This window comes from Heptranchias perlo, chromosome 14 (assembly GCF_035084215.1).
Source record: "Heptranchias perlo isolate sHepPer1 chromosome 14, sHepPer1.hap1, whole genome shotgun sequence".
Classification (NCBI taxonomy): domain Eukaryota; kingdom Metazoa; phylum Chordata; class Chondrichthyes; order Hexanchiformes; family Hexanchidae; genus Heptranchias; species Heptranchias perlo.
This window is the reverse complement of record NC_090338.1, coordinates 48,510,040-48,523,188: the sequence shown is the minus strand read 5'-3', so window position 1 is coordinate 48,523,188 and position 13,149 is coordinate 48,510,040. Positions and strand designations below refer to the sequence as shown.

The 13,149-nt window shown below is 37.6% G+C and overlaps 1 protein-coding gene across 2 annotated transcripts in view; it reads left to right on the top strand.

Annotated features, from left to right (window-relative positions):
• stk10 (serine/threonine kinase 10) overlaps window positions 1–13,149 on the top strand; it is a 100,702-nt gene that overhangs the window by 73,053 nt on the left and 14,500 nt on the right. Inside the window, exons 10-14 of one of the 2 annotated variants that reach the window (XM_067996414.1) lie at window positions 3,404–3,534; window positions 3,912–4,035; window positions 4,625–4,804; window positions 8,624–8,716; window positions 12,990–13,119. In XM_067996414.1, the coding sequence (XP_067852515.1) occupies window positions 3,404–3,534; window positions 3,912–4,035; window positions 4,625–4,804; window positions 8,624–8,716; window positions 12,990–13,119 (658 nt within the window). The remainder of the gene's footprint in view (window positions 1–3,403; window positions 3,535–3,911; window positions 4,036–4,624; window positions 4,805–8,623; window positions 8,717–12,989; window positions 13,120–13,149) is intronic. The other variant, XM_067996415.1, reaches the window with a different exon arrangement.

Sequence of the window (13,149 nt, the reverse complement as noted above, 5' to 3'; positions counted from 1 at the left end):
GCGGGGAGGCTGGTGTGAAGAGTAACTTTATGAATCCGAGCTGGCAGTAGGGATCCTTGCTCGCCGGCAGCACAAATTAGAAATTTAGGCATTCACTGCGGTTGATCTTTCTGACCATTAAAGTCTGAACTTTGTTTTTAGTGCTTGTCCGAATTTCCGATTTGAACTGCTGGCAGGCCACAACTTGGACTTGTAAAATTATCCCTCTAGATGTTTTGAGTTGTTAAACAGCAGATCCTACTGTTCTACATTGCTGTAATTTGGTATTCACAATTCACATCAGGAATGGGCATGTACTATGCTATTTGCAAGAGTTAATGCAGCGTATGACATCGTTCTAAGCCAAATTTTAAAAATACCAAATTGTCTTGGCTTTTGAGTAGCAAATTATACTGGATTATGATTAACAACCTGTTAAAGCATGCATTAGAGATTCAAAAGCTTTATCCTTTTTTTGGAAAGGCAATTAAGGAATTTGAATTCAGCAGTACAATGGCTTAAGTGAATTAGAGCTATTGATACAAAACCCACCTTAAATGAATAACCACAACATCCAAGCAGAACAAGAGCAGATTTCATTTGTTGGTTGCAGAGCTAAGAGTTTTTTTGGCTTGAGTGGTGATGAGCATTAATAATTAGAACCAAGATCTGTGTGCTGCAGATAGAACTCCGAGACTTGCATTGTGTGCAAGATGTGGCCCAATCGTATTCACATTAAATTATTCTAGTAGCAACTGTTAAGAAATATAGCATAACCTCAGCTCAGGCAGCAACTGATAACTTAGGCTTTTCATATCTTCACACACAGCTTTATTTTAAAATAAAAGGCTCTGAATATGTCCAATTTTTTTTCAGGCTTGTACAGAAGAACAGTTACACGCTGCATATTTCAAGCCAAAAGGTTTACTACTTCAAATGCAAAGCCTTACCCAAGTGCAAGCATTGTAAACTACCCCAATCTACCCCACTGTTTTTTCTTATTTTTCTGTTTCTTCTTCACCTTTTAACATACTTTGTCATGTAAGCTAAGGATAGTGACTTTGCTCCATTTTAAATGTTTGACATTGATAAAGCTGCTCAGCATACCTTCCTCTCAGTCAGTAACTTGCTCATTAGGGCATTGTCCATTGTTGTCTGCAGTACTGATCAGTGTTCATTTTTGATTCTCTGCCATCTTTTTTTGCTTGTGTTTTTTGTTTGCAGTAAGCATTTGATGCACTGCTGCTTGGCTCTTCCAATTTTTGCCTGTGTTTAGAATCTTTTTCCTGACTGCATATCCCTGCAGCTTTATATATTTAAAAAAAAATTTAAATCTCCTCTTTTCCTGCTAATTTTTCTTCCCTCTTCTGTAGGTGTAGGCTCCTTGCTTGGGTTACTTGATTGAGGAACAAGTGCCCTCCAGTTCCTCAACCAAGTGGCCATCTATCATTTGAGCACCCAGACAAAATGTCAGTTGAATCAGCCTGAGTAGCGGCATAGCAGTCAGGAGCGAAAGCCCTAGTGGATTTTTTTTTCTTCATTTATTTTCTCTGTCTCTCTAACCCAGGAGTGCTGATTCCAATTGTGCTCCTATTGCTGCCCCAGCTAAGGTCAACTAAGTAAGCACAGACCAGGGATCAAAGCAGGACCTTCCTTGCTTATATTGTTCAACCAGCTGAGCCATCAAAGGAGCTTCTTTCTAATGGTTTTAATCAACACAGCAGTAACTACTTTTGCTGGGAATCTGTTGCACATATTCATACTCCTGGGAAGGCACAATTTTACTTTCCAGCCCTGCTGGAGACTCACTAATTTCAAATTTGTGTTCATCACTCGTACTCCAAGTCAAATAACCTGTACACATCTGGTCACTACGCATTTTATTGGCCTACGTTATGTTCCGTACAGTCTTTTTGTATTGAAAATGAGTTCAGCTCTGGAAGTGTCTCCTCAAACATTGGAGTCTGAAGTTCTGGAATTACCTTTGTCGCTCTTCAAGCTTTTTTAAGATGGGGTGCAAGGAATTATGTATACTATTTGAAACTTGGCCTCTCACTTACTTGTGATCTGCATAAAATTAGCATAACTTGTTTCCACTTTGTCAAATGCCCTTGAAATATTATCCTCCATCCTGCATAACTTCATTGTAAAGTATTATCTTGTGCAAAAAGCTTTTGCTTTCCAATTATAGAACCAGAGTTTTATGCCAATCTTAGGGAGTGGTTGAAATGAAGGCTTAATTATTATTCTTGTAATAAAAACAGAAAATGATAGCAAAAAAAAACAGCTAAAAAGATTGTGGCTAGCTACCCTTAATTAGAACCTGAAATGTTGCTCTTTTCAGATGTTGATGGACCTGCTGTGTATTTCTTGGATTTTCTGTTTTTATTCCAGATCTTCAGTAGATGTAACTTTTTAAAATTTCTATTCTATCAATCTGAGATTTTGTTTTCACTTTTGGGAGGAGAGAAGATATCTAAGTCAATTGTTTTTATTTCTACAATAAATCCCCAATATGTTAACATCCCTATTGGAGTTTCACAGTGATCTAAAATACATGTTGTACTCCACCCAAAAGTTCTTTTCATTAGAGTACAAGATCCAGTCAGTTGAAACTACTGAAGCACGTTTAAAAAGCAACTTTGCACACTTCCATTTGGTTTGATGGCAACTGTGCACAGAATGTAACCAAAGCACTTGAACTGTGTTTAACTGTAGCTCCTTTGAAAAGAAATGAACCGCAAAACCAAAAGAGGAAGTATGTTTTAAATGATACTGTGGTACAGTACAACGTGTTGATTACAAAAAAGACTTTGGGGTTCTGGTGGATAAACTATCAGCGCATTGCTTAGCTGCAGTAAAAATAAACTTGAGATTCAGGGCATCAGCAAAGGGATAGAGTAAAAACTTGGTGGGCTGTCAGTGACCCCTGCAGCCTGACAGCACTTGGATGCCATGCCACATAGTGGTTAAAGTAATTATTGCTACACATTTGATTGAAACACTGCTTTTTGATCAAAGAACAAAGGCATGATAACCTTTTTCACTGCTGTGCAGTAATTTGAGTCACTAGTTTTCAGTAAGCAATGCCAACTTGGCAGTAAAATTGAGATAATTGTCCATGGATATTAAAATACACACGACTCCAACTATGCTGACTTCTAGCCCGTTGCTTATGAAGGCAGTGTAAGTGAAATGAACCCATGGGCAAATGTACCTCATGATAACATGAACAACCAGAACTCCGAGTATTCCGTTTAGGAAATTCTGTCAAACTGGTGAAAGAGTTTGAATAAAATAATAGCCAACAAGTGCTGTAAAAATAGATCTTTCATCTTTACTAACGAGAATATAATTAACCAGTCAAGTGTGATTCACTGTGTGCAATTTAAAATTTAATAGATATTTTTGTGTTTTTTTGAAGGATCACAAAGCTTACAACAAAACTCTGAAACGAACTAGAAAGTTTGTAGTAGATGGAGTGGAAGTGAGTGTCACTACATCGAAGATTATTGGTGAGGACGAGAAGAAAGCTGAGGAAATGCGATTCCTAAGGCACGTGAAAATAATTTTTTGAATCTATTCAATAATTAGCTTCTGTTGGAATATTTTAATTGATTTTACAGGCTTTACTGTTGAAGTGTTTGAGCAAATTTCAATGTTTGCATAATATAATGGAAACTATAGAAACTACCTGAGGTCATTGGAATAATTTTTGTAAGATCAAGCTGATTGGAAAATGTTGCATGGATTTAGTTTTGTATCTGGTCATTTTTGTGTAATTTTGTAAAAAAAAATTAACTATGATTTAATTTTTGTGGCAAAGGAAAGCTTTGAAACTCTGGAAAATAAGGCTCATGCAGAAATTACCCAATCTATAGTACATCATATAAAAGCTCTGCATGATCTTTTGAATTTTTTTTAATCAACAGGCGGCAGGAGCTGCGAGAGTTGCGGTTACTTCAGAAGGAGGAACACCGGGCTCAAACCCAACTCAATCTCAAACTACAACAGCAATTAGAACAAATGCTTCGCCGTTTTGAGCAAGAGATGAATGTATGATTTGGCATACTATCTCATATTTTCTTTTTGAACACTTGGTATTTGTAAGATGAGGCTCAAAATTGTGTTACGTTTAGGTAATTTCCTTCGGGGCAGGGGGGAGGAAGAAACCACAGTCCATGAGAGCTGACCACCTGATTATGGTGACCATTTTCATGATCTGTCTAAGGGTTGAGTGCAAATATGGAAGCCCACATTTCAGCTCTCAGCACCCCCTCAGATATTTTTCAGTAAGAGTTGCGAGGGTGGGGGTGGGAGATATGTACTCCTTGCAGTTGAAGTTTTGTGATAGAACATCACACTTTTAGGCAAGGGTCTGTGAAAAGTGGCAAAGATGCTTAGGATACCAGTCCTGTCATAGTATAATCACTTTTCTAAACAGGGCATTTTAGGAGAAATAGTTGTGGTTAACTCCACTGTATAGTTTTATTCTAGTATATTCTTTATGAAAACCTTTTCAGAAATGATTTGGGAAATAGATATTTGGTTCTAAACTCTGTTTCTTTTGATAATTCGCCATGTTTTTTTCAGTAATTCTTCTAATAATGAATGCAGTTTGAACAATTACTATTTTTGTCTGCAGGCAAAGAAAAAGTTCTTTGACACAGAGTTGGAGAATCTGGAAAGACAGCAGAAGCAGCTGATTGAGAAAATGGAACAGGAACATACAAACCGACTACGTGATGAGGCCAAACGAATCAAAGCTGAGCAAGAACGGGAATATACCAAATTCATTGATCAGTTGAAAACTAAGAAGAAAGAGGTAAAAATTAATGAAATATGATAAAGTATGTTATCAAGTTCCAGCTTTCATGGAAATTTTGTTAAATCTTGAAATTTAATTAAAACAAGCTAAATTTTCAATATGTATGACTGACTTGACTATAGTTAGCAATTTTTTTGAATCCTCTTATTTAGAATGGGACCGCTAATCTGTCCTTGATCTCTGAAGCTCACTTTTCTTGTACTTATTATGTTAATCAAAAAACAAAACAAAGCCTACAAGTTACTTGAAGTGGTATCTCAGTCCAAATGCATGCATAACCCGTGAGCACTGCATTTTGGGTTTTAATTCTAGTTTGTATGCTTTGAAAATTTGATGAACCATGTATTTAAGCTACTCTTTGCTAGATAACTTGTCCATCTTCGGTTACTTTGTTTGATATTTTTCTGATTTCATTCTGTTCTAACCTCCTTTCAGTTGAAACAACTAAAATGTTATGGTGCACAGGATGAGGTTTCTTGTTGCAAGATTTTAACACATACATTGTCGTGCACATTTGATCTTTGTACTTGAAGAATGTTGTAACTTCCTTTTTACATTGTGATTGAACTACTTGGTTTGTTACCCTGGGACTGCTACATTTCTACTTCTCCAGTGCAAGTCCCGTACACATCTTAACTTCTTTTTAGAGACTAGAGTCAGTATTTTGTAATCTTTTCACAATTCTTCTATTTTTCTCTTCACTAGGTGCCCTGAACCTATGACATGAGACTAGACAGACTATTTCGTCCTGTGCCTCTGGCAGTTCCTCACTATATAACTGGGCTATTTTAATGTGGACAAGGGAAGCCAGCGGGAATGGATACTCCCTCTAATTTTCCATCCTTCCCCGGAGGGAAGTATCTGACCTCCACTTGTATCATAGCATGACAGACATGGAGAGAAAGGGTTGGGGAGACATCAGTGTGGAGGATAGTAAGCGTAATCCCTTCCCACAAGTGCCTTACCAGTTTATACTACAGCACATTCTAGTTCTAATGCCCTGTATTATACCAGTAACTATTTAGATGTTGTCTAATTTGGAATTTTTCAAGAGATATGAAACTAATTATTTTGATCACTTAATAATGTGGTTATTGTAACTATACTGATCAAATATTTAGATGCTTGATTTCATGTTAACAGTGGTTTCATCTCCAACTTAAACACCGAATGTTGGCGCCTGCCAAATCCATTCTAGTAGTGGTCCTGTACAGGGCCAGACTGGCTCCTCAAAGATTGTAGGATTCTTCGGGATTCTCTCAGTAAAAGGGGGCACCGATAATACAGTGCTATGGGACCATTTACGGGAGCACTCGAGAAATCTCCCGATTTCCCATATGGCCAGTCACCCCTGGTCCTATTGTGGTACTTTGCTAAACTCCTATGCTGGGAACCCCAGTTGAAGTCCTAATTGAGACTGGAGATACAAGATTTTTTTTAATCTCCAGTTGGTAAACATATGGAGTACCTTGCTGTAATGTGGCACCTCATTCAAGCAGAGGCAATGGTAAGTGTGGTACACCATGCAAAAGTATACCTCCTGTGGGATTTTACCCACTTTGCAGGATTTCACTCTAATGTCTATAAATTTTAGGTTCAAACCAAGAGGGAAGATCAGTCACAAACATAAGTCAACATATTGGTAAAATCAACAATGCTTTATTACTTCTACCAATTATTCAATGACCAGTTAACAATAATAGAACCTTAAATGAGAGTCTGTATAACACCCAGAATGAAGGATTGATCATGCCCTTGTCTGACGGTACGCTCTTTCTTCTGGGACAGTGGACTCCTTCCCTGCCGATTGCAGCCTTTTCTCCTCTTCCTTTTACAGGGTTATACAGTCCTCCTTTATACCCTGGCTGCTGGCAAACCAAACTTCAGTAACTTTCCATCTTCTCTCTCTGATGCAAAAGCAGTTTTCTTATGTTCCCACAGTCTCTCAAGGTCTAGCTGGACAGCTGTCTTCAACCTCGTCCCTTATCTCCACAAAAGTACAGCGTCTCATTTAGCCTTCTAAGCAGTTGCGTTAACAATTGTGTTCTATTCTTTGTTGTTAATACATTTAACCAACTTCTGATTTTTTGAGCAATCCAGGATTTCTTTTAGTTTCTTTAAAACTGATATTAAAGTCCATAATCCTTCACTCCTGGTACAGAATTTAATATGATCATCTGCAGAGAAAGCGGTCCAGGGTTTGGTAGAAAGGTGGGAGACTTTTTGAATGCAAAGTGAGCAAAATAAATAATACATTTATTCAGATTGCAGCTTTTTTCCAAATCAAACACAAATCTTAGCAATATCCTACTTCTGAAGAAACGTCTAGGAATAAAATTGCATCAAATCTACTGCACAGAAATGGGGCATTCAGCCCAACTGGTCTATGCAGTTGTTAATACTCCACACAAGCCGACTTCCACTGTAATTACCTCTTTCCACCCTGCCCTGTATTCCTCTATTCCTTTCTCCCTCGTATGCATCAAGCCCTCCTCTTAAATATGCCAATGCTATCTGCTTGAACCACCCCATGTGGCAACGAGTTCCACATTCTCACCACTCCATGAGTAAAGAATTTCTTGTAGCAGAAGAGGTTCTCACACCTGAGGAGGCATCTTTTAACCCCTTTTGTGCTTCTGGACAGGATACAAGCAAAGGCTGGTTTGTTCTGTGACTTGTCACTCACCTCTTGCTTCCAGCTTCTCTCCTCTCTTTTATCAATACCACTTTGACCATTGTTGCCCTTGACCTTTCCACTTATTCCTCTTAAGCTGTAAATATGCTGTCCTAAACATTTCCTCCTCCCTCCATCCATATTGTGTCGAAGTCAAGAATAGTCACACTATTTCCTGCTTCATTCTTTCCAAGGACTTCTAAAGTGTGGAATTCCTTGCCTCCCTTGGGCTGTACTTCTGACAACTTTTTTAAAAACCCAGCTTGGCAATGCCTAATTACTATTTGATTGATCTTTTCTCTTCTACTCTCTCTAACCGTGATGCACTATGGGCTTTGGCTCTTCACCTAGTTTCTGAATTTTTTTTAAAAAGTGTGCATAAGATTTCTGTTCAAGTATCAATGGAATCGTTTTCCAAAAAAAAGTGATGGAAATTTTTTCTACCTTTTTTTTAATAGCATTCAGAACTTTTTTTTAAATTGGCTCAAATGTGTTAAACATTTTTAAAAATGATTTGCAACTGAATACAGTGAAGAAAACTGTCAATTGTGAAGGATGTTTTGTAAGAGAACCGTGGGGTGGTTAAATCCTTCTATTTTAGGAGGACACCAAGTATATATTTTTTGAAGCACGGCTTCTCGACAGGACCCACACCCTCTCAAAAAAAAACACTTTTTATGTATATTACCATGGATGCCATTTTACTGGCACTTTTGCGTCGCTGCAAATTCAGGTTTGATCTGACTCCAGAACAGAGGTGTGAAAGCTCCTCAGGGGAGGACATCTTGCACTGTTCCAACTTTGTACCAAGTGGAGTATAACACCAGGTTTGGACTTCCTGGGCCCTTATTGAACTTTATCATCTTCCTGGTTGAGAGAGTGCAATTCCAGCCAGGCAGTGTCATTCAGATGATGGCTGTGAATTGATCCTGAAGTACAATAGAGCTTCATCTATAAAGCAATTGAAAATCAAAATACATTTTGCAGTTTATTTTACTTAGCCATGGTTAAATGGCATAAAATAAGTACACTTCTGCTTCATACATAGCTTGAGCACTCTTGTTCTTGATCCTGAAATCTCTGCATTTGATGCAGATTATTAGATTAACTGTTAAAATATGTACTTTTTTGTTGTACATTAGGTAAAGAGTGAGGTTGAAAAACTTCCCAGAAACCAACGCAGAGACAGCATGAAACAAAAAATGGGAGAATTTGCACAGAAGAAACAGACACAGGTAGCAGCAGTGAATAGCAATAATGGATTAGAACGGGCCTAAAATTGAATAAGTAAGCTGCTTCCAGCCATTCTTGAGTTGAACTGGCCAAAACCCATTGGACCCTTTTTCATCTCTCCATCCCAACCACTGCTTTAAAACTCTCTTTATTTGCTTTCCTTTGTACCATTTTTAAAAAATTACCTCTGGCTACTAACTCTGGCACAGCCCCTAACCCTACACTACAGACCTGGATATCTGTTCCTAACTCATTCCTCCTTCACCCCAAAAGGAAAAATTTTGTTCTGCTTTTGCAAACTTGCTGGAAAAATTGGTCTCCCTTGATGTTTCAAATGCTCTAGTTTTACATAAAGGGGCCAGAATGACCTTTTTTATAGGTTGAGTTTGGTTCTGGCCCATCTCTCACTGCTGAAGTTTGGATAGGCTTGAATTTGGGATTCAGGTCTTGGTCCAGTGAAACATCTTATAATGAAGAAATCTGCCTCTTATTTTAGTCACATGGAAGATCTGGACTCTGTGCAATAAAAGGTAGATTAGAGGCAGCCCTTAATGATAACACTGGAATATTGGATTCTTGGCTTGGAGACCCACGTTTGAATCCTGCTGTTTGTAACCTCCTTGCTTATGCTTTTCCTGTGGTGTATGTGTACTGTTGGGTTAACAGCAATGGTGGCATCAGTGGGTGAGGTGCTTTAAGTGTTTTGATCACCATGCCAATTTTGCAACTGATAATGCAATTTTTTTTGGACAGACTGTACTGTGGAAGCCAGTATTGGGGATCATGTATCTAAGTACTTGAATGTTTAATTGCATCTGGGGCTCTGATGTATTGCAGATATATTTCTACGATGGGCAGCTTTGTTGTTTTGAAATTATGCAGTGATCTCCATATGGGTAACCCAGCTCCCATCCATTTAATTTCACATACCCTTCATCATGAGAAACATCCAGGCTGAACTGGAGTTTTTTAAAAAAAATCTTATTATAAAACAGCCAAGGATAATTTTGGACATATTTCACAGTAAGAGTCTATAGACGGTCTGTAAAGATTTTTAAATACCGTATTTGCTTATTGAAGGCAGTGAAAGTCTCATTTTTGTGTGTGGGGGCGGGGGGGGGGGGGGCAAGCCTTGAAAATGTGGCAAAGATTGCTGCCCTGATTGGGATGTATAAATTGTAGATATTGGATAGGTAAAGTATGGACAGAAATTTGATCTTTTCTGTCATTTTTAATTATCTATAATTTTTGGGAAAGAGCCATTTATTATCCAGAGTTGCCACTTTTCCACTAAGTAAACTCCAAAATGTTACATTCTCTTTGATACTGAAAAAGAGCTCTAACTTTCATTTTTATTCCTATTTAAGTGGTGTTCAGATATGGTTGTATAGTGGTTCTGGTACTGAAATAGAAACTCCAGAACTCAAGTTCAGACCCCACTATGGTAAGTTGAGAAGTTAACGTCAAGAAAACTAATCATTTGTAGGGTGGCACTTGATAAAATTATTGAAAGCTGCCAGATTGTCATTAAAAACTCAGCTGATGCACTAATGCCTTTTGAGGGAAGGGAGCCTGTCACCCCAATCCAGTCTGGTGTACATATGACTCCAGTCCCACACTATGATTGACGCTTAATGCCCTCTGAAGTGATGAGTTGTGAAAACAATGACTACAAAGCGAGAAAGCAGTCTACCAGCATTGTCCACATCCCAAGAAAAATACTGTTGTTGTTTCAATACTCAGAAAATATTCATGGTCTTTTGCATTTTTTTTTAAACTTTCCATCCATTAAACTTTTAAAAATCAAACCTTTAGTTTCTTGTAAGGTAGCTGGGATTGTTTTCAAACTGAAATAAGATATTTCTCCCAACAGGTTTCTGCAGCAGCTTCCAGCTGAACTGGCATGTGAAGCACCTTTGCATTCAACGGGCTATAGCACAGCTCATCTTAAATCTATTGTCTTAGGATAATGAACTTAGTTGCTTTTGCTAGTTGCAATGTATTTTCTTGCGCATATTGTCACATGCTTCAAAAACCCAGCTTCATGGTCCACACAGTCTGTGATGTCAAACCTTGCTGCTCCTTCCTTTACAGATTTCACTTTTTATTTTCTTAACCAGGCTTTCAAGGTTTCCATTTCTGTTCAGAATTTTCTTTGTTTCTGATTATATGGTTACTGTTCATGGATGTTTATGCATAATAGAAATGTACCATCTCCTTACCATACATTTATTTTTAAATACCTGACATACGGGTAGACACTGCACTTATCTTTGGTGTACTAATTAGAGCTCTACCTCAAGGATCATACCTTTTTGACAGATTTTACTCTTGGGTGAATATGCTGATGAAATAACTGAAGTTTTAATATATTTCTATGATTCTGTTGAATTGTTCACCAATTTTCTTTTCAAAATGAAGTATAACTTTGAATGTAGAGGCACAAAGTTTATTTTTGCTGGGGCTTCAGTTTAACCCTTAAAAACTAAATGGCTAATAAGCTTATTGGTCTCTTAATTTTCCTCCAAAAAGGTACACATTCACTTTTCAAAAAGTGCACTTTGCCACCTTAGCTGAATGCCCCATCAGATATCTTCAGGGGAACAGATTGTTTTGGAAAGTGCCAAATGTTAATGCCTTAGCATTAATACCAGAATGTCATCCTAGGATTAACCAAAAATCAACACTGGAGAGTTGCAGTTAAGAAAGGCGGCCACTGTCTCTGCTGCACTGTCTAGAATATTGGCCTGGAATTTCCTGGAACTTATTGGTGTATCTACAGTGCAACAGCGGAGTTGTGCAGCTTTTTACCGTGGAAATTCGCACGGAACTGATTTATGCCGGTTTAATGCCGAAACATCGCTACCAGCGAATTTCCTAGATCGTTTGTGCTGCTTCCGAGATGCATCCGCTGAAACTCTCTGCCAGTCATTTGTATAGCTCTACCCCCATGCAAAAGACTAGATGACATGAGTTAACTGCATTTACACCAGTAATGTGCTGGTGTAGACTAATCCCCCAAAATGTAGGACCTGAAGTCACCTTATATCAACGTAACTGGAGAAATAACTACATTTCTCGGGTCTGAAGCTTTCATCCTTTTAGGAAAGAGACACATTTATAATTATTGATGCTTTCTTATTCGAAAATACTATTTTCATTTATATAAATAATTTTAAGTTAAATAGTAATTGCAGTGTACATCCAAATGAATAAATAATGGTCCAATTCAGCAATACAATTATAAAAATAGTTATGTGAAACTATGTGATCCAGTTATAGCTACTATTCAAATCTGGTTTCCTAAAAATTCACTTTTGGGCTTCCTAAATTAGTTGCTCTTATCAAGGATTAACATAGTGATGTTAAGACTCCAATTTAATTTTTGACATGCCACAGTCATAGTAACCTCTGGTGTAAACAAATTTATATTCACTGGAGCTACATTCCTCCTGTCATGTGCCAGAAAAGTTTATTCAGCAGCAGTTGTATATGAATTCTTTTTAACATTCAATGTATTTGTTTTCTCTTGAATGTTGAGTTTTTATTTAGTCATTGTTGCTGTAATGAAGTCTTTTTATGTTTCATGGTTTGGGGATGCAAATGCAGCTTTCAAACCCTTGGTATGGCCCATTTCTGTTTCCCCTCTAATCTTCTGCTGAATAATATTTATATCCAAACATCTCAGTCAAAATATTGTTTTCTTGCACAAAGTTCAAAAGGCAAAAAACTCGTGATTTTGACTAGGGCAATACTAATCATATTGCAACAATCAAGATTTCAATTCATTAGCTTGGATTTAATTTAATGTGCAAAGATTCCGTTGGTGAAATAATCTATACAGTTGTTGGAAAGGGATGAATTTGAAACCGAAGGCTTGGGTCTTCAGGGCAACTAACGTTGGACTTTTTTTCTTGAATCCTCTTATGGCATTAAATATCATCATGCTCATTCCAAGTGATCATTCAAGTCATTTTATTAGTAGCTGTCATTTCCTATTCTCACTGCAATGTAATGCTGATTGCCATTGTAAAGGTACTGCATTGACAAAAAGGCTGATGGCATAGTAAACCTATATTTTCTTGATGTAGAAGAATTCAAACTTTTTTTTAGGAATTTCAAATGGTGTACGGCCGATTACCCTGTGAAACAATATTGGCTTAATAACAGGTGGGGTGAGATAAAGGCATCTTAATGAAGTTACCAGTGGCTCATTAAGGTGGTGGCCTGAAACTTTTATTTAAATCCACTAAAACATTTTATGTAACTGTCTAGGAGCAGGAGTTTCAATCAAAACAGCACCAAGAGCTGGATATGGCACTGAAAAAAATAATTGCACAGAATAAGAAGGAAATTTCTGACCAGGAAAGGATATGTCTTGCAAAGAAACAGCAGCTAATGAGGGGTAAGAGGCTTTCTTGTGGTCATATTTTGT